At 35.4% G+C, this 26465-nt stretch overlaps 1 protein-coding gene across 4 annotated transcripts in view; it reads left to right on the forward strand.

Annotated features, from left to right (window-relative positions):
* Window positions 1-23207, forward strand: part of Slc16a7 (solute carrier family 16 member 7) — a 158038-nt gene extending 134831 nt beyond the window's left edge. For all 4 annotated transcript variants that reach the window (XM_057757616.1, XM_057757618.1, XM_057757617.1 and 1 more), the window contains 3 exons: window positions 7618-7761; window positions 10179-10991; window positions 13801-23207. In XM_057757616.1, coding sequence (XP_057613599.1) covers window positions 7618-7761; window positions 10179-10991; window positions 13801-14078 — 1235 coding nt within the window. In that variant the 3' untranslated portion in view covers window positions 14079-23207. The remainder of the gene's footprint in view (window positions 1-7617; window positions 7762-10178; window positions 10992-13800) is intronic.
* The last annotated feature ends 3258 nt before the right edge of the window (window positions 23208-26465 follow it).

Raw genomic sequence — 26465 nt, forward strand, 5'->3', positions numbered from 1 at the left:
GGCTGACTAGTGTGGCTGCTTTGCTCTCTGATCTTCAGACAAGCTTTATGTACTAAAACACACATAATATACCTCTATAGTCTGACGTTCTGTTATGGTAGCTGAAGGAAACACATGCACTTGTCAAAGAATTATTCCTGATTAAAAATTTTATTTTCTCATATGTTTCAAGTATGTATTTGAGAATACTTTAGCAATGCAATCTTAACTCATTCAATGTGTATGAAAATGGCTTCTTGTACCTTAATTACCAAATGTGGGAACCTACTTGCAAATTCTTTAGTTATATTACATTTATTACATTTATTTTCTGTTAGATTCAAATAAATATTTTAAAGGCATCTGAGAATTATTTGTAAAGTAGACACCAAAAAAGAAATTATATGATTATAACTTATCAAGTGAGGGTATAAAAGACAATACTAATTTATGAAATATGTGAGAATAGTTTAAACGGTTATTTTAATAGATGTTACTAGTCTTCAAATTTAGTGAAAGATAAAGGCATATATTAGATATAATCTTAGAATATTATCTTTTCTCAATTTTTAAAATTTTAGACACTGGTCAAAGTTTGATAATCCACACCAAGAAAGAGAAATGTATATACCTAGTTCATTTAGATGTCAGAGATAGAGAGAGGCGGAAGGAGAAATAGAGGGGGGAGAGGGAAATAGAGAAGCAGAGACAGAGAGAAGAGAGAGAACGAAGGGAATGAAAACAAGGGATGGCTCTGGAGCATCTTGTCCTCCATGACACCTGTCCCTTTATGTATCAATATTACATACCTGTTAATTCCTTTCCTTGGTATCTACAGTTACTCAAAGCCCTCATTAAAATATCCCCATTTTATTCAGACACTTGAAATGCTCACTGAATGTAAGTCAGTGCTCTCTGGTGTCTTCAGCTAACACAAATGAAGCTGACTGCCAGTAAATCAAATGGGAGAGTCATCAGTGAGGACCGTGGTCACTGAACATGATTCCCATGTGTAATGTTTTCATCCTATTCGTTGTAAATAAAAGCAGTGGTGTCTGCCTAGTAATATCCCCTCATGTTTATCCATAAGTGGAAGCCTACATGGAGAGGCAGAAAGGGAGATTTTAGTCACAAAAACTTGGCAAAATAAACATAAGGCAAAGAAATGGATAAGGGTCTATCTTCTGATTAAATTAAAATAATAACACTCCCTAATTCAAAATACCGCTATGAAAAATATAGCAAATAAAAAAGCTGTTGTTTTAAAATACAACTGTAGTGAACTTAGGTACATTTCTATAACCAAGTAACTTCTTGGAATCTTGTACAGTTTCATTTTCCTATTACATTTGACAGGATGTCACAAATTCAAATTTGAAATATAGCATATAAAAATAAATTACAATATTTTATCATTTCTTCTGTTAGTGTTTATAGTGTATATAAAATTTCATAACACTCCAATTGATGCTCAGTTCCAGTTCCTGGCTGTAGGTTTGATCAAGTGTGTTTTTTGAAACATCTATTATTTTGCACTCCAAATTTTCTCTTAGAATTTATCATGTACTGTTACTTATGTAGAGAAAAAGAAAACAGGAGCAAGAATGTTGAGCCTGTGTTTACAAAACATAATAATGTATGAAATAGGCTTGTTTGTATATGTAGATCATATTTAACCTTTGCTATGGGAAGGAAAGTTGCACTCAGCGTCCCTGATACAATTTTCTGCTTCAATGATTCACTCAAAAGTTTCAGGTTTCACAAGACTCACCTAATGTGTGAGGCTAATTCTTTTTTGTGGCCTTAATATATTACAGTGAACACATGAAATCAAACCAGGAAAGGGAGAGCCCATGGGTAAGTAGAGAGAATATCAGGTCCAAACTTACCAGACTCTCCTTTATTTCCATGGAGTCACACTGTCTCATTTTCCCAGAAACCACTGTGACAAAAGTCATAAAGACTTGTCTACCAGAAAACTAATTAGAGGGTTGGTGTTTAGTGCTTTTATTAGTGAGCTGGTTACAAAGGCATTTTTTGCTGGTGTGTACCGTATAGTGTATACCAAAACTCCAGACTCCCTGAAGGAAAAGTGAGCATTATGTTTGTAAAAGGTGGTAATTGTGACACACATACACATACACACACACACACACACACACACACTATTTGCACAGACTAGTCTGGTTTAGCAATCCCATTACCAATTAGGGAATTCTGTATATTCCCCCATGTCAGACAAGATTCCACACTGGAAACAAACATGTCTAGTTGTCTGAAATCCATCGTATTGAATATTCTTGGCACATTAGTTAAAACAGTTCTGTTGTCAAATGTCCCTGACTCAATCTACATTTTACTACCTAATATTGAGAGACCCATAAATAAATCAAAGTATTTGCTCCTCAATTTCATTAACAGTTAAGTTTTGTTAGGCAGTTCAGTCATGGGATTGCCATGGCAAGTCTACGGAATACTGTCTTTACAAATCTTAGCACACTATCTGGAAGGCATAATCATAATCTCAGTTAACTAATAATAGGTTATGGCAGCTACCTGTAAAAATTTATAATAAAATGCATGAGCATGACACATGAAGTGAGAAGAAATCCACTTTTGTTGTGTTTGCTATTATCTATTGGTGCTATAGGACCTCTGAGAACGGGCAAACAGAGACTCATAACATGCTGTGAGGCCTATACTATTCTCTTATGAACTATATTACTGCAATTTCATGGAAGTGACCAGTTTCTATAATTCTGAGATTGTTTAGAAATGAGTATCACACAAACTCATGACTGGACTGGTCTTATAAGCATGCAATCTAATCTTCTTGTGTTTTGGAAATAAAAGTTATTTTTATACCCACCCTTTGTGTACGACTCTGTGTGTATGTGTGTGTGTGTGTCTGTGTCTGTGTGCGTGTGTGTGTGTCTGTCTGTCTGTCTATGAAGCTGACTATCAAATAGAAGTATTTTAATGAGTCAGGTATAACTATGCAAATGGGACTGTTCATCACTGATATGACTAGTAATCATAATATATATATCATATTTACTAAATATATGTTATATATAACTAATAACCATATATTCAATATGTTTATTAAGCATTGTGATTAAATAAAGAATACACTGATTTTAAACATTAAGACTTACTGACAAAAAGGAAATAAATAAGTACATTTAGGATGTAAGCAGTCCTAAGACTGTTGAAAAAGGAACACTTTTGGTTACAGAGCCAATTGATAGCTAAGAAATACTCTGTATCATGAGAATGTCTGCTGTTCTTTCATCTTCCTCTTTCTTTTTTTTATAATAAACCAAACTTTTAATATATTGAAGAGATATGCCTCTTGGTGGTGGGGATTACTTTCAATGTCTCTTCTGGCTATTAGTGAGCATTTATGGATTCTTTCCATAAAAAAATGTCTTAATTTATATCATACCTTTAAAATCTATTCATAGCTCCTACAAATCAAGAATACTTTATGAATTCCCTAAGTGCTAATGTTAAGAAGAAAAGAGTTTGGGCTATTTCTGAAAGAATCACTAATAAAGTAAATTTTATTTTTGCTAGAAAAGGATTACAGATGAGTTATATAAATATACCCACACAGAATATCGTTTAACTAAGGCACAGAATTTAACAGAAAATTAGTTCATTAAGGTTAGAACTTTCATTATATCTTGACTGAAATCTTTGTAGAAATGATAGAAAGAACACAAGCATCACTCACTGTTATCCTGGCTTTCCTTAATTAAAAGCAGCAAAAGGCAAAGGAAGCATTAGATGAGGTTGACTCGCCCATTGGGTACAGATGTATAATTGTCTGCCATATATTAAAAGTTAAATTGTGATTCATGGCTTAAGCGCAAGCTTGTATTTGTGCAATCTAAGCAAAGATACTTATGAATATAGTCATTAATTATGTAATTTATCCATGCATTGTTCAATCACCACAGAGAAAATGGAGTCTGCAATTCAAGAGCCAAGAATGTATCAGTTTGTTGGTCCTAATAATTGGTGAACACCTTAGATCATGTATTTAGTGTCTATCATAACACCTATCGTCCTTCATAAAACTGCATTCATTGTTTCCTTTCCTAGAGTAGAGTAGTTTTAAGATTATAGTGTGCTTCCCTTATTATGTTGTTCTTTACGTGAGTCAGTTGGCTTTATCCTAGGAGCTTAGGCAATGGTGAAGATAGCTGAATCCAATGAAACTTGATTACATTGAGTCAGTTAACTCATTTTGAGAAGAGAAATAGGAAAAAAAACCTTTATGAATTATCATCTATTGATGTGGGAGTGTCATCTATCTATCTGTTGTTTTCATTGGTTAATTAATAAAGAAACTGCTTGGCCTTTGATAGGCCAGCCCTTAGGTGGGTGGAGTAGACAGAACAGAATGCTGGGAGAAAGAAGCCGAGTCAGGCAGTCACCATAGCTCTCCTCTCCAAGATGGACGCAGGTTAAGATCCTTCCTGGTAAGACACCACCTTGTGGTGCTACACAGATTATTAGAAATGGGTTAATCAAGAAGTGAGAGTTAGCCAGTAAGAAGCTAGAGCTAATGGGCCAAGCAGTGTTTAAAAGAATACAGTTTCCGTGTAATTATTTCGGTTAAAGCTAGCCGGTGGCCGGGAACTGAGCGGCGGGAAGCAGCCCGCTGCTCCACACTACAATCTATACCTGAGTTTAATAATTAATCATAACCAATTTATTCTTATATTCAATTATTTTTATATCTACACCCATGGGTTGTGTCCATCTCATCCAATGCTTCCTTTGTCATTTGCTACTATTCATTAAAGAAAGTCAAGGTAACAGTGAGTGATGCTTGTGTTCCTTCTATCATTTCTACAAAGATTTCAGTCAAGATACAGTGGACGTTCTAACCTTAATAAATAATTTTACATTAAACTGTGTGCCTTAGTTAAATGATATTCTGTATGGTATATTCTGTATGATATAACCCATTTGTAATCTTTTTCTGGCAAAAATAAGACTTACTTTATTAGTGATTTTTTTCACTCAAATTTTTTTTAATTTTGGTATGTGCCTTCCAAAAGAGATGCCCTTTTTCTAGATAATCGGACCATATTAAGTATTATATAATGTGTAATTATTTTGTTCTTATGTCCTCAAGTAACCTTTACCATACTAAGCACATAATTGTGCTTTTCTCATTTGTTGTAATCATTTCCCTTTACTCTTGTTTCTCAGCAGTTTTGGAAGTGCATGTATTCCATAAGGTCTTTTAAAAATGTTATCTTGTCTACTACTTTAAATATAAGATTTTATATTTTTTTTAGTTATCTCATTTGAAGATTACATTGTAACTAATTATATTTACTGAAAGAATATAAACATAATGGTAACTGAATTTCAATATATGTTAACTTTAGCCACATAAATATTTTAAAATAAAATATGATCAAATTCAGCAAAATTTGAAATTGTACTATAGGTTAAAAATTTATTTTTTACCAGGGTGGTGGTGGCACACGGCTTTAATCCCAGTACTCAGGAAACAGAGGCAGGTCGATCTCTGTGATTCGAGGCCTGCCTGGTCTACAAAGGCAGTTCTAGGACAGGTTCCAAAGCTACTCAGAGAAACCCTGTCCTGAAGCGTTGGAAAAAACTTATTTTTCTAGATCTGATTTTGACTGACAATTCTGACCTAATGTATTTATTTCCCTTAAAGCAGTACTCCTAGTAGCAGGTAAAATGTAATTTTCAGGTACAGAAGAGATGTCACAGGAAATTGTTTCTTCATCGGCAGACTGTAGAAAGCTGACTTTCATCATGTGCGTTCACTTATTAAGTTGCATTAATATTTTGCAAGACAGCAAAGTAAATGCTGTCTGCACAAGTAAAACACAATGGTTGAATATTCAGAACTTCTATTTTATAACTCCTAAAACAGCGTCCATGCAGTTAATTAAATATGCATATTAGTGACCTTAATTATTTGCAAGTGTTTTTATTTGCATGTGCATCCACCCAAATATATTGGAAATATATGTTAAATAAATTCCTGTAAGTTGTTCCTGAAACTCCTTTTTTTGAGTCTCAGACTCAGGCCCTAGAGTTCTCTTTGCCGGAAAGGTAGGATTACCTCTTACCTCAGGCAGCTTCCTCCAAGGAGCTGACCTCGTTCTGCAAGCTTTCTTGCTGCTGCTTACATGTCATTAAGAGAACAGGTCACACAAAGAACTTTGGGGCAAAGTCAGTATTCATTTTCATATGGTTAAAGTGTGTTTCATATGGTTAACGTGTGAGTCATTATTCATGGTCCTGTAAATCATGGAATGTAATATATAACCTAACATGTATAATGTGATAGCTATACTAGTGGGGTTGTGGTTGCTGTGGACTAACCACAAGCAGAATCTTAAATGAAGGAAATGTGGGCCTGAAAGATAGCCTCAAGGCATTGCAGCCCAGGGAACCTGATAACCTGTTATGACCTCTGATGGCATCAGCACTGACATGTTTATACCTATACATGCATGTGTTCATGTTCACATGTGCCTAGACACACACATACACACATGTGCATACACACATGCACACATACATGTATGCACTGAATACACATAATTTTAAGAATAAAATATTAGAAAAAATAAGAGTCAACAAAATATGGTATTAAAGAATAACTATATCTGAGTGTACCTAACAATGTGAGCGCCAGTTAATGACTTATATACCTACACATACATTATTTCTGAAATGTAGGCCAAAGCTGTATATAATTCCTGGATTTTTTATTTTGTTTTGTTTTGTTTTTCGAGACAGGGTTTCTCTGTGGCTTTGGAGCCTGTCCTGGAACTAGCTCTTGTAGACCAGGCTGGTCTAGAACTCACAGAGATCCATCTTCCTCTGCCTCCCAAGTGCTAGGATTAAAGGCGTGCGCCACCATCGCCAGGCTCCTGGATTTTTGTAATGTGAGTTTACCACCATTGGAGAGATGTTTGAGGCCTGTTTAGCTGTGTTCCGTTGAAAACTTTTGCATTACATTTGATTGGTATCAGTTTTAAAAACTATACATGTTAAATGTTTCTAATTTATTGTAGTGTGTTTTTATAAGGTGATTTTAAAAAATTCTCACCAGGGATCGGAACAGTGGGTTCAGCAGCTAAAAGTACTTGCTGCTCTTGCAAAGACCTAAGTTTGGTTTCCAGCACCTGCATTTGGCAGCTGTAATACTAACTCTATGGAATCTAATTACCCCTCCTAACCTTAAAACACACACACACACACACACTATATAACACACTAAAATAAAATAAACTTTTATAAAATAAATGAAATAAAGTAACTCATCAGCTTTACTAATGGTGATATTTTCCTTTAGTCCCAGATAATCAGGACTTTGGGACAGAAGGATCACCCTTTTTCTAAGAATTTGAGACTTCTGTCTCAAAAAAAAAAAAAAAGTAATGCAGAACTAAAAGTTAGAAAACAAACCAGTCTACGTGACACATTAGACAGTCCCAGTTTTACCACATATGAACTAATGTGTCTTGATTGCGAAACTGCACTTTCCCGGCATTCAGAACAAAGACATATTAAGGATAAGTCTTTGTCCCCCTCAGCTAGTGTGTCTTAATCACTCTTCTACCTCAGGTCCTGTCAGTAGTGTCCTGGTGAACAACTACGGCAGCCGGCCAGTGGTGATAACTGGAGGGTTGCTGTGCTGTGCCGGAATGATCTTGGCTTCCTTCAGTAGCAGTGTGATACAACTTTACCTCACAATTGGCTTAATTGGAGGTGAGTCGGGTTCTGCTCTCATCTAAATGGTATACAAAGTATGAAGAAGTTACAAATTCCTAATGTTTTGTTTCAGTTTGTTTTAAAAAGCAAGTCTATTCTGGGGTCTTTTAATCTGAATCATTGAAGTACTTCCTACAGTAGGGCGAAACATTTCATTTTAAGAAATGATTTTTAAAAGTTATCATACAGTCATGCGTCACTCCACAGATAGGAAAATGGAAGAAGCTTTGACTGTTTTTGACTTGGTTACTTTTTACTGTTGAGTCAGTTGAGGTGATATTGTAAATACCTTCTAGTATAACAACTTTGTTTATGAAACATTTTTTATTCCTGTTTAGAGTATTTGACTTACAATATAAGTTAAAAATAGTGTCAAGTATATATTTTGGGATAACAATGATTTAACATCAACAATAAAGTCACTGGCAACTGTGCTTTAATGAGTGACAGAGAAACCTCTTTAGCCTTCATCGAGTTCTCCCTTATTGAAATGGCCTGCTTTTACCAGCACTCTCAAAAATGTCGAGAATGACATCTCACTGCCTCATGAGAAAGTCCCTTTCACTTAAACCAACATAAACCATATATAGAAGAGCACGATTTTTATTTTCTTTATCAATAAATTTTATTTAAAAATCTACATTTCATGTTTTAAGAGAAGAATAGATAACAAGGGCTAAATGAACATTTTTGTCTCATGTTTGAGTTGAGATCCATTCACATTTATACATGTAAACCATCTGACAAAGACAACAGGCTTTGCAGGCTGCCATGCAGACATTGTGGTACAAATGTACCACAAACCAGCACTAGGGAAACTGAGTCAAGAGATTCTGAATCCAGTGTTAGTTTGAGCTATATAGTGAGTTCAAGACCCACCTGGGATGCAAACTGAGAACGATAAACAATAATAGTGACAATAAATGTCTGTATTTGTAACCTCTCTATGTTAATCTGACTTTTTATATGAGAAAACACTTTAAATGCCAAATCTAAGTATTACATGTCAGAGCTCAGCATCGCTGTCGTGGAGAGGATATCCATATGTCCCTTATGTCCTATCTTCTATCTCAGCAGAGAAGAGAGCGAGGGTGTACTAAAAAGGTCATGGTTTTGATGTTCCTATGCTAGAACATACCTATCCACGGACACTATTCCTATTCCAAAACAATTTCATGTGTTTGGGTCCCAGTGTCACCGGTGTATCACTTTCTTGACATAACATCTAAAAACAAATGTTCTCCACTTTTATCAGGGAGAAAATGAAGAAAGATAAATGAAATCTAATACCAGGGTTTTTCGTTCAGATGTTCTGCTTACAAGCTGCCTCTCCATGAACTGACAGGAATCAGTCTCATATTCCCAGTTTGCATATCTCAGTGGTGTGCTTGAAAGAAAGTGGGAGGGTCGCAGCCTCTTTTTCCTAAATTATAGTTTTGACTCCTTCCACAGCTTTGAGGGAAAGTTTATTTCAGAAAAATGTCATCAAGGGTTGGACTTAGTGCTGTGTAGCACAGAGTTGAGTTCTTACCCATTTAGCAACAGGGTTTCAATTCATCCAAATTAGTAGGCTAAAGGATTCTTACCTCAAGAGTCCTTTACAAATAGAATAGTACCGATGCTAATGTTGCAATGAAGATGGTTTACATAAGTCAATTTGTCTGTTTATAAAAGAAAGATTCATACATGCAGCTGAATACTGTCATGTCTGGGTGATCTCAAAGAAGGAATTTGTCTCTCAAAGGTGGGACCAGCACTGCCAAGGATTTCATGGTGGTATCTTGGCCCCAAAGAATCAACTAAAACTTCCTAAAATAAAATATATTCCAAAAATATTTTATTCAACCCATCTCTAGATGCTCAATTTAGAATGGGATGGATGTGGAATGAAATAATGGGGTAAACTTATTTCTCTGTTTTATTATGGCATGGTGTTGACAGGAATGTTTATGGGGAGGTAGAAGAGGGTTGAAAATTGGGAGTCTTTTAGTTTGTGCACTGTTCCACTCCACTAACAGAGTTATCCGCATTCTCACTAGAAGTGAATAGAGGCTATTTGCATATAAGCCTGTGTGAGAAGGAAGGGGTTAATTTATCTGTGAGATTATATGATTCTGGTTAAGAATTCATAATTATATTTTTGCTATAGCCTATTCTGTTGTATCTCTGTCATACCTCAGTAGTTCCCCATCTTACTTCTTTAAAATAAAGGGCTCTGAAAAAATTCTTACTATGTTTTTTTTTATGAAAACCAATTTAGTTTTTTGTACAATTATATTTCCACTTGTAATCCGCAAAGATTGGAATCTACTGCTACCCTTCTCTGTTTCCTGTATAGTGCACATTTTGAGGAATTTCTTTGGAGAGCGATATAATGTGCTGTGTTTTCTTTCTCCCTTTGTTTTCTGTTTTAGGTTTAGGATTAGCATTCAACCTGCAACCAGCCTTAACAATACTCGGAAAATACTTCTATAGGAGACGGCCCATGGCAAGCGGCTTGGCCATGGCTGGAAGTCCTGTTTTCTTAAGCTCGCTGGCTCCCTTTAATCAGTACCTATTTAACAGTTACGGCTGGAAGGGGAGCTTCTTGATTTTGGGAGGCATATTTTTGCACTCCTGTGTGGCTGGGTGCCTCATGAGACCTGTCCAGAAAAGTACACGTCAGACAAAGTCTAAAAGTAAGGTTGGTTCAAGACATGATGAAACTATGAAGAAAGTCAGTAAGGAATCGACAGCAGAAAAAATTAATAAATTTTTAGATTTCAGCCTTTTTAAGCATAGAGGATTTTTGATCTACCTATCTGGAAATGTCATTATGTTTCTAGGGTTTTTTGCCCCTATTATATTCTTGGCTCCATATGCTAAAGACAAAGGAGTGGATGAATATAACTCAGCTTTGTTGCTGTCTGTGATGGCTTTTGTGGATATGTTTGCAAGACCTCTTGGAGGATTAATAGCCAATTCCAAGTTAATCCGTCCACGCATCCAGTACTTCTTCAGCTTTTCAGTTATATTCACTGGCGTATGCCATCTCCTCTGCCCCCTGGCAGATACCTACGCAGCATTGGTAGTCTACTCTATAGTCTTTGGTTATGGATTTGGAAGTGTTAGCAGTGTCCTCTTTGAAACTCTCATGGACCTTGTTGGACCTGCCAGGTTTTCCAGTGCCGTGGGACTTGTCACCATTATGGAGTGTTGCCCCGTTCTTCTCGGCCCCCCTCTAGCTGGTAAGAATCTTTAAGAATAATGTGAATATATATGAAGAAGTATTTCTTTGCAGTGGTTAATGTGGCTTTGACTAACTACAGTTGTATAGAAGACTGGAGAGGTTTTGTACTTGAAATTTTCACTCAAAATCTTGGACTTAGAAAATTATGAGCTTAAATTAGATTTATAGTTAGTATAACTTCAGGATTTTTATGTGCATCAACTATTTTATTATTTAAGAATATATCACAAGAATAAAGTGTGACTGTTTTTTGATGAACAGATTCATATTTTGCTTACATAGAAATGAGCAAAAATATCAAATATTATCCTGAAAGGATTAGAATCTGGGTCTTTATGAGAATACATTAGCTATGTTGGTTTGAGTTTTGCCTAAGGTTGCTAACTTTTATATCATTGATACAGAATGCAAAGATAAAGAGAAATGCATTCAAGTTTAGTTTTTTGAGTAAATAATAATAATGTTACATATTCATAAGTGATGAAGACCACATGTAGACTTTTAATATGTGAAATGGTTTCTAAATTGTCTATAAAAGTGTGTATTCTAAAATTCCTACTGAGGAAATCAGGTTCATGTAGGTACCATCACATCAGAAAGTTGAGAAAATAGCCTGATTTTTTTTATTAACAAAAGAAAAAAATAACCAGTGGTGGTAGCATACACCTTTGATGCCAGCACTCAGGAGGCAGAGGCAGGCCTGAGTTCAAGGCAAGCCTGGTCTATAGAGCAAGTTCCAGTACAATCAGAACTACTTAGAAAAACTGTCATGAAAAACAAACCCAAAATAGAAGAAAAGAAAGAAATGAAGGAAGAACGGAAGAAAAGGAGAAAAGAAAGTAAGATGAAAGAATGAGAGAAGGAAGGGAGAAGGGAAAAGGACAGAGAAAGATAAGACAGAAAGGGGGAGAAAAAAGGGTAAAATTGCTACTATACAAACATTGGGTTTTTGTTGACTTTTGTAAGGATTGTTTTGTGGCTTCCTTTAGCAATATATTTGAGAGCACTTCTGGAAGGAAACTATGACAGATAGTTCCACAACTTAAACTTAAAATACAAAGGCAAATGGCAAATGCATTACATGCATGATTTAATTTAAAATAATCTTCTGTGTTAGATTTTAAGCATTTTTGATGATGGGGTGGTGGTGATGCTGATGGTTGTGGTGTAACTCTAACAATCCTTGTATATGTGTAATGGACATTGGAATGCAAATTCATTCACCTGGGTTTAGTCTGCCCGCCTGGCACCCAAAGACTTGCTGATATCAATTTGTCACCCTTCTGTAGTCAGTTGTTCAGCTGTTTTCTTTAGAACATAAAGAAGCTTCTGTGAAGATGAGAAATTCGTTATCTCTTCAGTCTTAAGGCTATCATCAAAATTCCATCTCTTATTTTCTAATGATTAGAAAGGCATCCAAGTTGTTGTCAGGCCTTAGTGGTATTGTGTGCCCCTCTGCCAGTGTGAAGCACAAAGGCCTTAGGTGGTAAGTGTTTCAGTGCAAATAGACATAGGCAACCGTTCATAATTAAACCAGAGAATTCTTCTCAAGTGGGCAAATATTTCAAGTGGTTCCACTTAGTGCTAACTATATTACAGTCAGATTGCATGGGGACTGAGGCACTTGTCTACGTTACAGTTATGAATTCTCCAATCAAAGTTTGTCCTTAGGAGTTATTGAGAAAATAATGCTTTCATAAGAAAAAGGAAAAACTAAGCATGAGCTCAAAAAAAAAAAAATGTCGTAGTGTCAGCTAGCCTTTAGCTTTAGTGGCACCAGGCTAGTTTTAATTCATTGGGACCAAGGAATTCTTCCAGGTTAACTTCCAGATTCAATAAAACCAAGGTATTTAACCTCCAAAGTGGTATACCACCTATGGAAGAGATTGGGTGAGAACACTCCACAACCTGATTTAAACGGTGAGCTGTGACGTTGCCTCATCTAAAGTTCACTGTCTGGGGAGTAGAGAAATGGCCCAGCAGTTAAAAGTACTTGCTGCTCTTCCAGAATTCGGTTCCCAGCGCCCAACTTAGGGAACTCACAATGCTCTGTAACTCCTCTTCTGTCCTCAAAGGGGCACACACAAATACATGCTACAAATACATACACACAGAAACACACACATATATTTAATAAAATAGGTCTTAATGAAGAAGAAAGAAAAGAAAGCAGCCGGGCCTTGTTTTGATAACTAAAGAATTGAAGCAGTTTTGTAAAAAAAGCATCTGTAGTCCATATGGTGAGATCACTTCATAGTCACAACACAGGAGTTTAGTACAGGTAAATGCTCAGTCTGTGATGAGCACAGTGAAGCCAGTAGTGAACCACACAAAAGCCCATTGGGTCTTCCAAAATATTATAAAGTTTCCATTATTAAATTAAAGTAACCAAGAAACATGGGAAAATAGTGATCTCAAAGTATCTGATGCAACGTAATAGTTATACATAAGAAGCCACATGCCTGTATACAAAAATATGCCTCATATTCCTATGTAGTAATATACAAATACATGTATGTCTACTTTATCTTGATCACTTATTTTATTGGCAGAAATAGTTTTCAATATATGTGATATACTGCTAAGGTAATCCTGTTGATATTTGTCCCAATTTGATATATATATATATATATATATATATATATATATATATTATATATAGGAATATTAGCTACAATATTTTCTATATTAAAGTGTGATTTGATTTTAATTTAAACAAGAGGAATACAGTTTGTCTGAGAAAGTTTCTCCCAGTTGTGATGCTGTCATTTTATCAGACTCACTTAAAATTGTTCTCTGTCTTATAGGTAAATTGGTTGATAAAACTAAAGACTATAAATTTATGTACATAGCCAGTGGGGCAATCGTGGTGATATCAGGCATTTGGCTGTTCATCGGCAACGCTATTAACTATAGACTCCTCGCCAAGGAAAAGAAGAGAGAGAGAGCACGGAAGAAGAAATCAGCCACCCGTTCACCCAGAGAATCGGAGGCTTTGAACAAATCCAAACAGGACGATGTTACTGTCAAAGTTTCAGGTGCACACAGTCCTCCGTCAGACAGAGAAAGAGAAAGCAATATTTAACATGTCTCATCTCAAATCAGTGTTTATGAATTTGCTTATGAGTTTCTTTGTGTTTTTCAAAGTGTTGGGAAGGATTTTAGGTAAAACAAATGATCACAAACAATAATGAAACTAAGATTTTGAGGTGATATATACAGAAAATCGATGCAGAGGCTTATTTGCAGACTTGACTTGGGGTGTTGTGTTGAGAAAGAAGAATTTTTAAATCTTTCACTGACTTTTATTTGTAGAATGAAATCTGCATCCCAGAAGCCTGGCTTACTTAAGCATATGTTTAATTCCATAAAATATCTCTCCTCAAACTTCATTTTTATTTGATATTGTTATGAAGTAAATTGAAGACAATTATTTCTCTTTTCACACATGAAGAATCACATATAATATATATCCACACAAACACTGAGTATCTGGAGACCATAAAGAAATAAATGAATTTGAAAGAAAAATATTATTATAGTCATTTTTAAGTAAAAGAAAAACCCAGGGAGACAATGGGAATGTGTTTTACTTGTCTGCAGTTTCACAATGTGGCTTTAAAATAACAATATATATTGAAAGTCAAAATGCTAAAAACTAAAAAAATTAAGGGATTGCTAACATCAGAAAAAAGTGTTTGTAAAATAAGTTTGGCAAAAAAAAAAGCCTCCTTTTTCAGTCATGCTTGATTAATCTGCGCACACAGTTTTTTTTTTTTTTAAGGTTGTAATTAGTCCCTGGTGCTGGAAAAGAGAACAACCCCCCCCCCAAATAATCTGTACAATTTTTACCTAACACATCAATTGAATTAGAATTTTAGTGAGACTGAACATCAGCTAAACCGCATTGATTTGTATCTTAGCTCATAATGTACACCTTAATTATGACTCTTTAAAAAAAAAAAAACTGGGCTCAATCCAGATTCAATGTTGTGCTGCAATAACCAAGCCAAATAACCAAAAATCCTAGTTGACAACTGCAAGTAGGCAAGATTCTATTTTTTCTCAACCAAAGTAATGACACAAGCTTAATCTTCTGAGTAATTTGTAGGAAAAGAACTGACAAGAGTAGGGGTCATTATTGAGCCCACTACAGTCTTCGAATTCTTCACTAAAACAAGCAAAAGAGAAAGAAAAGAAACCCAGGCTTTGACTTCAGTCCCTGAAGATGCCTCATGGTAGAGGGAACTGTTGAAAATTCTGCTCCCTACTGATTTCGACTGCCTGTTGTCTGAGAACAGAACCAGAACATTGGAGCTTGCTGGGTGGGGAGAGACTTGTAAAAATACAGGTTTGGGGATTTCTAGGTATCTAGTTTATGGCACAGTTTTGATATGGTGAAAGATTGTCACTCAGGTTAGTTTAGCATGGTCTCATTTTCTTGAGTAAAAGTAACTGGGATTCAGAATCATTCCTAAGACACTTTTGACAGATCTGTGATTTCCTAACCTATAAATATCAACTGAAATTAAATATTTGTATATGTCTTGTTTAATTTTATGATGGATAGAACTCAGTGATTTACTATTGAGTGACACCCCTCTAGAATACCCTCCTCTTTTCTTTTCAGTAGAGGGTGGGTGCTATTCTTATTCCTTAGGAGACTTTGCATAGACACTGCAATTTCATGACATCAGAATTAAAGGTTTGAGTTTGTCCTAAATTTAATCCACTGCTTTAAATGTGGATCATAGGTTCATATTTTCAGATTTGCTTTTTCTTCATTTAACATTTGCGTTTTTGAATATATTTATGATTTTCAATCATTTAATAAAAAACACGATGTGCCAACATCTTAAGGAAATGAATAAGGACAGTATGTGACACCATATAGCATACAATGTCCTTAATTTTTTTTTTGCAGTGTCCTTTTCTTTAACTTGGTTCCACCCAATCTTGAGTCAGCTTTTTTTGAGTGATTATTCCTTTTATATTCACTTCTGTTATAAAAAAAATCATTCTAGTCAATCATAAACAGTTCTAAAAAGAATGCCTTGCACTCTTTGTAAATACCTTTTTAAACTAATATACATATCAGACAGCAGAAGAAGAGGAACAATAAGGCAGTGACCATGGGATTTATAGTCACACCTGTGTGCTCTGACACCTGCATGCAGAGATGCTGTGCCCCCTCCTGGGCGCCCCCCTCCCCCGCCCGGTGCCTTCCTTTCTCCTTGGAAAGAGGTTTAGTTATGTCAACTGCTGATGAATCAAACCAAAGCCAAGTTGCATTTCCTTTGCTCCTTCTCAGTTGCCTTAATTCACTTCACTTCCGATGGTTATTGCATTGATCTTTAAGGGTGTGGAAGGGTCTCAAAGCACAGGACCTGGTGTGCAGAGTCATGTCAGAAACATGACATTCTAAGTAGGAATGTCTGTAACAGACGTGTTCTAAGTTAAAGCCTTAACTTGCTTGACTCAATAAGAGAACTGTAACAGAAATGAATCTACTTGTTTGCTCTTCCCGGTCCAACTGCAAATGTTGAAATACTTGTTCCTTTAATTATATCTTTCAAAGACCGAGCAAAGACTGTTGGCCGAAAGCTTCTGTTCCTATCTAATCACATAGGACAGGAGGAATGTAGCTAGCACACTCATCTGCAAATTTAGTGCTGAATACATTCCTGTCGCAGAGGAATACCACATTTCAGATGTTCAAGATGAGAAACTAAACTGATTATCATTGAAATGCCCACAAAGTTCTAATTATGATTCAAAGGAAACTAGAGTACTCTTAGCTTCCAGTTACTAGCTAGCTTATATATTTGCCGTTTGTTAGTTGAACATCCCTCATCTTTTGCTATTTAACCTTAATTATTTTTCATCATCCATAGAAAGATAAATAGGTATGGACTTCTTTTTGTTTATATGGACTTACTCTTACCTAGCCTTCTTTCTACGTCCTTTTTGAAGAGGCAGTGAGAGGCAGTAATATGTATCACGTTGAAGACGTGACATTTTCTCAGTATAAATTCACATGACTCATAGAGTTCTCCTTTTTGTTCTGTCTTCCAAGCACCTTCACTCTAGTGGCCACACTCCACCTGAACAGCAATAAAGAAATGAAACAATTCAATTTGGTATGCTCAAAAGTATTCTGTAAGGGTCTAATTGTCTACTCACTTGCTTCTAGCCCTACAACATGCCAATCAAGAATACAGAAAAGTATAAGTAAAATTTTATATAGATGTTATAATTAGTTGAAATTACATTTTTCCAAAATGCCTTACAAAGACAAAAACTCATATATAGACTATTTCCAATATTTATTTATTTTTGTTTTTTTTTTGTTTTTTTATTTCCAATATTTAATAGAATAAATTATCCTAAATGTTTGGTTCAGTTTAATGGGAGAATACAAGGTGAAGGAGGTAAGAAATTCATGATATGCATTTTACCTACACAATGCCTCTCAATATTAAAACCAAAGCCATACTAGGAGTCATTACTTTGATATAATAGAGTCTCTCTCTCTCTCTCTCTCTCTCTCTCTCTCTCTCTCTCTCTCTCCCTCTTTCTCTCATACACACACACACACACACACAGGGCTCAGGAAATTTCCCTAGAGTTAAAAATATATATTGCCCAACCCAAATTTTTGGGCTTATCTAAAAACAGAAAGTTCCTAGAGAATTCATTCAATTTCCACATACAACTGATAGTGTCAAAAGCAAGTAAAAAGACATGCAAAAGAGTAAACTTTATTGAGACTTAACTGCAGTCTATATTATAATTTATTATTTGCTCATTAGACACTGAATTTTCTCTATGCAAAATATAATTTCAAATTGCCTGCTTCTCTCATCAGTTCAAATTATCTCAAATAATGATTATATATAACAGCTGAGAGTGCTTCATTAAGTCCTTTTCTCATATAGATGATGGTATGTTTATATGACTCAGGTGTAATGTATTTTCCCTGAAGTTGGAGTAAAGGAAGTTCCTTAGTACACATAAGTTATTCCTATATTTGTTCTTACCTGTGATGTAAACTGTAAACATTACTTACTATAGAACATGATAATTTGAATTTTAGTGACTACCCCATTTATAGGATTACCCCAGGAACCAAGAAATATTTATGCGATTAATAAGATTAAAGTAATTTAATTCATTAATATAGTATCTACTTATTTTCATTATTTGACAAAACATATCCCTAATAATTAGTTTTCAAGTTCCTCTGAGCATGCTCCTTGTTCTCTCGTCTCGCGGAGAACACAACTCTTCTTGCCTTTGTCATCTTCTCTTGCTGTACATTTGAAGAGCTTGTGGATTCCACCTTGTTTGAGGAGCTAGGTCTCAACGCACTTTTCCTCATGATGGTGTCATCTGTGCTTGACGCCATCTGTGGTGCAGAGGGCTTTGCTCATTTGCGATTTGCAAGAATAGCCTCCCTGAAGCTATATATACTTCATGTAAGAACGGCACATGTTCACAAATAGGAAAAACCTCCTTAGTCTAGGCTTGAATATTCTGAGATTGGAGAGGTAATTGAATATTCTGAGATTGGAAAGGTAAGTGTTCTAGAAGACTTAGGATTTTTCTGTATGTAAGATAAATTCATAATTGATTCTAGTTTGGCAGAGCCTAGCAAAACAAATCATTCTCTCCTGGGCACTTGCCATCTGGAATTTTCCCGGTATTTCTGGAAGTGCCTCGTACTTTCAAGAACTGGAATTAGCAGTGCTGTGCACTGTTAATCCAGTGTTGCCCCGGTGCACACACTTCACAGCTGTTTGTAGTAAGGTCACTCAGATGATTTTAAGTCTTGACATTTAATCCTACCACTTCTACAGATCTGAATTCTGTGGGTCCATATACTTCCACATTTGAGAACATAGGCTAAAGTTAAGAGACATGCATGTCAGAAACTCTGAGAGTTTTATGATGTCATAAAAACACCCTTAAATGAACAGTGCACTGAGACCATCATGTTTACCGTTCAGACTTAGCCTTCTTTTTCTTCAAGTGTTCATACTCAGTAGACTTTGCCTCTTCACATTAGTATTATTATAAAGTTAAACATCATCTCCATGCTCTCTTTGCTTTGATGCCTTGATGTACAGAGCTTGAAAAATTTATGATAATGTGTATTATGAATGACGTTCTTGCAAGTCTCACGTTGAGCAAAGTTAACATTGACATTGAACAAAATCACCCTTATTCCAGTCCCAGGTGCTTTGTTTTCCTTAACACCCCTGTCTCTGCCTTTATTTCTTATTTTTGAATTAATTTCCTTTTTCTGTAATGTTTGAATAAAAGTCTTTAAGATTTTTGTCCTCCCCTTGTGGACATTTTCCACATAGATTATTTCCTTGCTGGTGGTTTGATGACACTGTCATTGTTCTCAAGGTCTTTTGTTTTTGAGTCTTCATAGACAACCTGTTAATTAGGTAAGCAGCATTCATCAGTAATGGAGAAGGCCAGTATATGCTGAATTTATTAATGTAACAGTGACTAATTTTTCTTTACACGATAAAGCCAGCTTTTGTTTCTTTGGTTTTAATTTGAATGGCGAAATAAGCTATGAAAGAAAACAAAGCTTTATGTGCAAAACAGGCACTGAACGGATGCCGACTAGGGTGTGGGCAGGTGGGCAGCGTGTTGTTCGGAAAAATTTTACCTCCCTAAATTCAGCATGGAATTTCAAAACGGCAATGACGTTCACTCTGTAGTTGTTTGTAGTTTCATTTTTACTTTGTATCTGCACCTAATAATGCTTTTGATGAACCCATTTTATACAAAACATGTTTAATGAAATAGACTGCAGGTTTCAATGGGATTTGCTTTTCTACCATCAACATTGTATTGATTGAAGGCTGAGCAATTCTGGACTTCATGAGATTGGACCAGCCAATTGAAATGCTGGTTTTGGAACATTCGATGCAATTGTATCTTGATGTGTAATGTATTTTCACTCAACATATACAGATATCAAATTTCGTGTTTAATTAATTGATTGCACCATCTCACCTCAGCTATTTCTTGTTAGCGGTCCACATTTTACTGTACTAGTATCAGCAGATTAAAACCTTTGCTATGGTGTGCTCTGAGTAGGTGCAGGATTGAAGATAGTACACATCTTTTGACTTCCAAACACTTTTAATTCTCTTCACTAGGTAAGCCCTGCCATCAGTAATGATGACCTTATAGAATAAATGAAATAGTTTCCTAGAAGCACATTCAGTAATTCCTCATATTTAATACAAATATATTTCTTCAATCATACTTTGCAAAGTCAAGTTTGTAAACTTAATTTGAAGAATACCTACTGATTGCCACACTAGAGAGTTCTGGATTTGTCGTAGACAGTAATAATATGCTGCTGAATTTTGCACAATATATGATATTACGGTAATATCAAAGCCATTCTAGAGATAAAAGTATTATGTTAATAGACATTTATCAGTGTTCCTTTAATTGTCCTTTTTGCCTATGCATAGACCTTATTTTAAAAGAAACATTCAATTGTTTCCTACACAATTGTCATCACTTAAATTAAGGACATCATTCATGCAATGTTCTAAGAATCTGAAAATGTGTTAGGGAAAGTTCTAGACTGAGTTCTATCAGACAAAACTAGATACTTAACAGGTGTCTCAAACAATGTAACTAAAGCTTTAATGTCAGAGAATGCCCTTTACCCTGTTTTGCCTGGATAGACAGCATTTCTAGGCTTTTCCTTTATTCATACCTCTCCAGAAATCAACAATAAACACCAAAAAAAAAAATCACCCATAATGAGATAAATCTCAGGAAGAAGCGTGGTGACTGCTTGGAATTTATTTTGGCAAAGTACAAAAGCAGCATTCTGCATTAGACACGTGTTTGTTTAAGTTGCTGGGGACATCAACTATAGGATCCACTGTTAGTGAAGGTGTTCAGAAACTGAAGGTGGCCCAGCAGACTTGTGGGCATGTGAAAGACCTTTGTACCTCCACAGGCAGCTGTGTGTGGGTTATACTCAGCCAGAGTGATGCTGTGTAACCATCTGACATCAGTGCGACAGGAACAGCCTCGAGAAAGGTGGCATTACCTATCCTGGTCGTGATAAAGTCAATATCGTACTTTAGTCTGCAGTATCATACAGTAATCTCTATGCTGAAGGTGAAATGGCAAGATCTTCCCAAATATTAAAATTTTCACTAGATTTGAAGGGTTTTTATTATAATGTATTAATGAATTATTTTCTAGGTTAAAAAATTCTCCACCTGTGAAGGAAATTTTGAAAAATGGTTACAACTTTCATGTTTTGGCTAAATATTTTTCATTACAGTTTTAAATTTGAATTAAGATTTGGAGGAAGAGCTCTAGACATAATACCTTGACATTAATAAGACATGTAAGATATGCTTTACCTCACCTACTTTTTGAAAAAATTGAAGTGAATGGGCTTCAGAGCTAATCTATAAAATTATTTTCATTATAAATTATGCCTTAACGTCTACTTCTAAGATTTCCAAGTGCAACATAATGTGTTTTGTTCTCTCTGCATCTTGATAACCACTGAGCAAACCATCGCATGGTCACATAAATATGGGTATTCCCTATAACAGTGAAGTAAAGATTAAGGGAGCCTTGCTTGACACCTAAGAGGATTCAGTCACTTGTTTATGCAGGATCTAAGTCATGGCTGCACCTGCCTCACCATTTGTAAACAAAGTATAAAGTGATCAGTGTGAATGCCTGCCACAGTTAATATAAGATGATAAACTGCTCTCCTTTCACCTGTCTGCAAGGGACTATACTAAGTCGATCTTCGGTGAATTTCTGGAAATTTTTATATATGTAACAATTCTTAGGAATAAGAAATGTATAAACGTGGCTTCCCAAAATGAGGTAACTGGTGTTTTCACAGAAAAGCACATTTTATTTTAGTTAAATGTTATGTAGATTTACTTAGATCTAGGGTAAATTGTTTAGATGATGAGCTCATTGTTAGGAAAACTTTCCGGAGTACTGATGCACTTGCCTTGTCCTGCTGTGGTGTCTGTCACGTGGGCATATTGCTTCAGAAAAGAACCTACCAGAGTTGCTCTGTTTCACTCTCAACAGATTTGAAAGAAATGCCTAATTCCTCTGTGAAACTTTGTGTTTTGCCTGCTGTTTTAAATATGTTTCCAAGGTCTTATCTTTCCTTCTAGACTAAACTCCTTGTGGACAAGGATGTTTCTAGAAGAGCAGTGTTTATGCCAAGCAGAGGGCCAGACATAGAATAACTCCTCATGGAAATAAATAGATCAAAGGAATGGATCTAAATTGTTGAGAGTCCCTCAGTATTCTATGATGTAGTCTGGGGCATAGTAGGAAGATTATCTGACAAGTTTCAGACAATAAGATGGGAAACACCTTGAAGTCTTTCGCCACTCAAAAGTGATAATCATTCTTGAAGGATTCATTTTAAATATCTCAGTCAAACATTCTATGCAAGTGTTGAGACATGCAGCAGGTAAGCTCACTGATACATATCATTTAGTTTTGATTTTTTTAATAAAGTCATAATGCTCTATTTAGGCTTCCTGGAAATATTGACAATCATTTTAATTACTAAAGGTGCTACTGATTTCCTTACACTGACCTTCATCCTAAATGCTCTTGTCGGCTGAATTTTGTGTGTGTGTGTGTTTTTTTTAAGGGGTATGGAGCAGTGCAATAAAATTAGATTATCTTTTTGTCTGAATTATGCAACCTGAGAAAGTCTGTATCTTTTTGTACTCTGTTGTTACTGTATTTTAATTATTACTGCTCATATTGCAGGTCTGTGCTATTTATTAGAAATATACATACATATATATATATATATATATATTTCTACAGTATGTGAGAAAAACCTGTATTGCTTATTAAAGTTAAAATTAATGTTCATGTTGAATCTTTGAAAGGAAATCTGTAACTGCTTTTTAATTAAGAACCATTAAATGCTATGTTATTCTGTGCTTATCAAAACATGATATCAAATTCCAGTCCAAATGTAAGGGCACTCTTTTGTCTGGATGTATATAACTGATTATTGACAATGGAAAGATTAATGTCAACATGAAAAAATATAACCATTTCTAATGGCTGAAAAGAATGTGTTCATTTTGTTTTTCATGTGACTTATTTGAATGGCTTCACAGAGAGTGGACATAAATACTTCAAAAGGATGTTATTGTCTGAGCCATAGAAACTCTTTCCCTTTGACTTGATTTTACAATGATTTTTATTTTTTGAACACTTTTAGAATAATAGCAAAGTTAAGAGGGAAAGAATAAGATGTTCCACATTCTACAGAGCCATACACATTCCAATTCCCCTTTAAATCAACCCCCCAGCCAGAATGGTACTTACGTTAGCAAATCTCCACCAACATTTTTACCTAAAGCCCATAATTTATGGGCAAGTGTTTATCTTCAGTGATGAGTATTCCAGAATTTTGAGCAAAATAGCATGTGGATAATCGTAATTCTGATGACATTTTGTGGAAGACATAAACAAGCATTTCTTTACCTCAGATAAGAGACCACAACATACCAAAGAAATTCTGCCCACGTCTAGCCAGAGGCACCAATGAGTTGACCCTTGGCAGTTGATGAGAACATTTGTGAAGGGTTTCTTATGGGAGTGTGGATGGAGGCTTGTCCTTCACATATTTGTGACTTTAGAACATTTGGCGCATCTATTTCTCCTTTCTATTCTAATTTTTTGGTTCTTGTAGATGGTACCATTATTCAGATCACAAATAATCTTTCCTTTTGGAAAACTGATTCTTTTTATGTAGCTCACCCTCTTTTAAGCCTGTTTGCTTTTCTTAATGTGAAATTCATTCTGTTGAAAATTAAGCTTCTTTCTCTTTCATTTGATTAGCATTTACATGATGCGTCTTTATTTGCTAACTTATTTTGAACCTATATAAACTATAAAATGACATCTAGAGGCTACATATATTTTGTATTTTTTCTTTTAGTGTTGCCTGTCAACATCTCACTTTATGTACTGAGACAATTAGTACTCAAAGTGGTTACTAATGTAGTTAAAACCAATATTTGTTTCTATTTCCTGCATGTGGGCTTTGATTTTTTTTTTTTTTTTTTTTTTTTTTTTTTTTTTTTTTTGGTTTTTCGAGACAGGGTTTCTCTGTGGTTTTGGAGCCTGTCCTGGAACTAGCTCTTGTAGACCAGGCTAGTCTCGAACTCACAGAGATCCGCCTGCCTCTGCCTCCCAAGTGCTGGGATTAAAGGCATGCGCCACCACTGCCCGGCTTCATTCTTTTGTTTACTTTTTGAGACAGGGTTTCTCTGTGTAACAGCACTGGCTATTCTGGAACTCACTTGGTAGACCAGGCAGGCCTCGATCTCATAGAGATCCCCCTGCCTCTGCCTCTCAAGGGCTAGGATCAAAAAGCATACACTACCACCACCCAGCTGTTACTTTGCTGTTTGTTTTAAATTCCACTCTTTCTTGGCTTTGATTTTGATTTAAATTGAGCATTGTATAGGACAGCATTTTATTGTCTTCAGATTTTTTGCATAATAAGATACACTGATGTTATTATTGTTTTCTATTATTATCTGTTAGGCAAATTAATAGTGGAGAATATGTTTCCTCTTTGAATTAATTCATTCACATCTTTGTTTTCTGTGAATTTGTTTCTAACCCATGTCATTTTTCTTCTCCCCAAAATACTTTCTTTTCTAACGTCTCTTTAAAGTAGAACATTTTTTTCTTTTTGGCAACAAATTCCCCCAGATTTTGTTTGCGTTTAGTTTGTCTTTTCTTTAGACACTTATTTGGGAAATGCAGAACTTTAAACTGGTATTTTTTAATAAACTAAGTCCTTCCTCTTTATTTAATGGTTGAGAAGTTAGATTTAGTTCTTTTCTATGTTCTTTCACAGGTAAAATTTTTTACTCCTTCAGCTTCTAGACTCTAGCTTCTTTTCTCTCACCTTCATTAGTTGGAAAGGTATATCCAAGTTCATTAGCTGGAAAGGTATATGCAAGTTCATTAGCTGGAAAGGTATATGCAAGTTCATTAGCTGGAAAGGTATATGCAAGTTCATTAGCTGGAAAGGTATATGCAAGTTCATTAGCTGGAAAGGTATATGCAAGTTCATTAGCTGGAAAGGTATATGCAAGTTCATTAGCTGGAAAGGTATATGCAAGTTCATTAGTTGGAAAGGTATATGTAAGTTGGAGCTTTCTCTTGATATATGCTTTGTAATTTTGTACTTCATAACTTCACAGTCTATGGCTCCGTGTCTGATAATAAGTTGGAAAAGTGTGTTTGTTCTGATTCCTAATTTTCCTACTAGTGCTTCCATATGCAAATATTACACCTTTGTAGCTGTCACAGTTCTTACGTCCCTTGTAATGGCTTGCATCACTTCAGCCGTTATTTTCCTTCTCGTTGTTCTTCAGTATTTGAAGTCTCTATGATGATATCCTGGAGCCTAGTTTCTCAGTGTACTGAGACCTGGTGGACCAAGACCTGGCGAAAGAAGGCATTCCTCACTTGCATCATGGGAATTCTGATCTCTCACATTTCCTTTGTATTCATATAATTTTATCCCTCTGTTTACATTGCCCATTTACTCATTCTTGATGTTTATATACAATATAAATATATATACTATATAATATGTAATATGATGTTTATATATTATATAGGGTCCTTTACATATTAATCATAGTTGTTGAAAATCTTCCAGTCTTGCCATTTTGATATCCTGGTATATGTGACAAGCCTGGTAGGATGCTTGCTATTCAAATTCTAAGACATTATTGTTATTATTATCGTTAGTATTATTATTATTTTGCTGTATTTTATTTCTTTGTAAGGGTTATGGGCTGTTTTGTTTGGTTTGATTTTAGTATTTGAAGGATTTCCTGTTTTTTGTTTGTTTTGAACATTTTACTGTTTTATAGTTTTTGTTTTGTTTGGGTTTTTGGTAGCTTAGCATGATTTATAAAGAAAAGGAGTTGTCATAAATGGCACTGTAGACAGATATGGAAATGATTTTGCAGCCTTCTTTTTAAGTCCCAGTGTTTTAAGAAAGCCTGTACTTTTGAATTATAATCTTCGTACATTGTGTCTTCCCCTACTCCTCTTCTAGATGAGACAGGGTATCAGGTCACCCTAGAAGAGGTATCCCCAGTGTTCTGGTTCATTTAGACTGATCAAAACCCAGCAGTCCACAACTTTCACCAGTAAGTTCTGTGAGGCTGACCTTGTTAAAAGCAGAATACTTGACATATTTTAAAAGGATTCCTCTCCTGCTGCTGCTAGAATCTTAAGAGAATTTTTCCTTGTCATTTTGCCATGATAGAGTTCCTAGAGGTAAATCTCACAGTGTGGTGTCTCTGATTACTGGGATCCCCATAATTATTAATCTCTCATATAATCCTCAATAAGCCTGTAATGGTTGATC

Source organism: Chionomys nivalis, chromosome 25 (assembly GCF_950005125.1).
Source record: "Chionomys nivalis chromosome 25, mChiNiv1.1, whole genome shotgun sequence".
Classification (NCBI taxonomy): Eukaryota; Metazoa; Chordata; class Mammalia; order Rodentia; family Cricetidae; genus Chionomys; species Chionomys nivalis.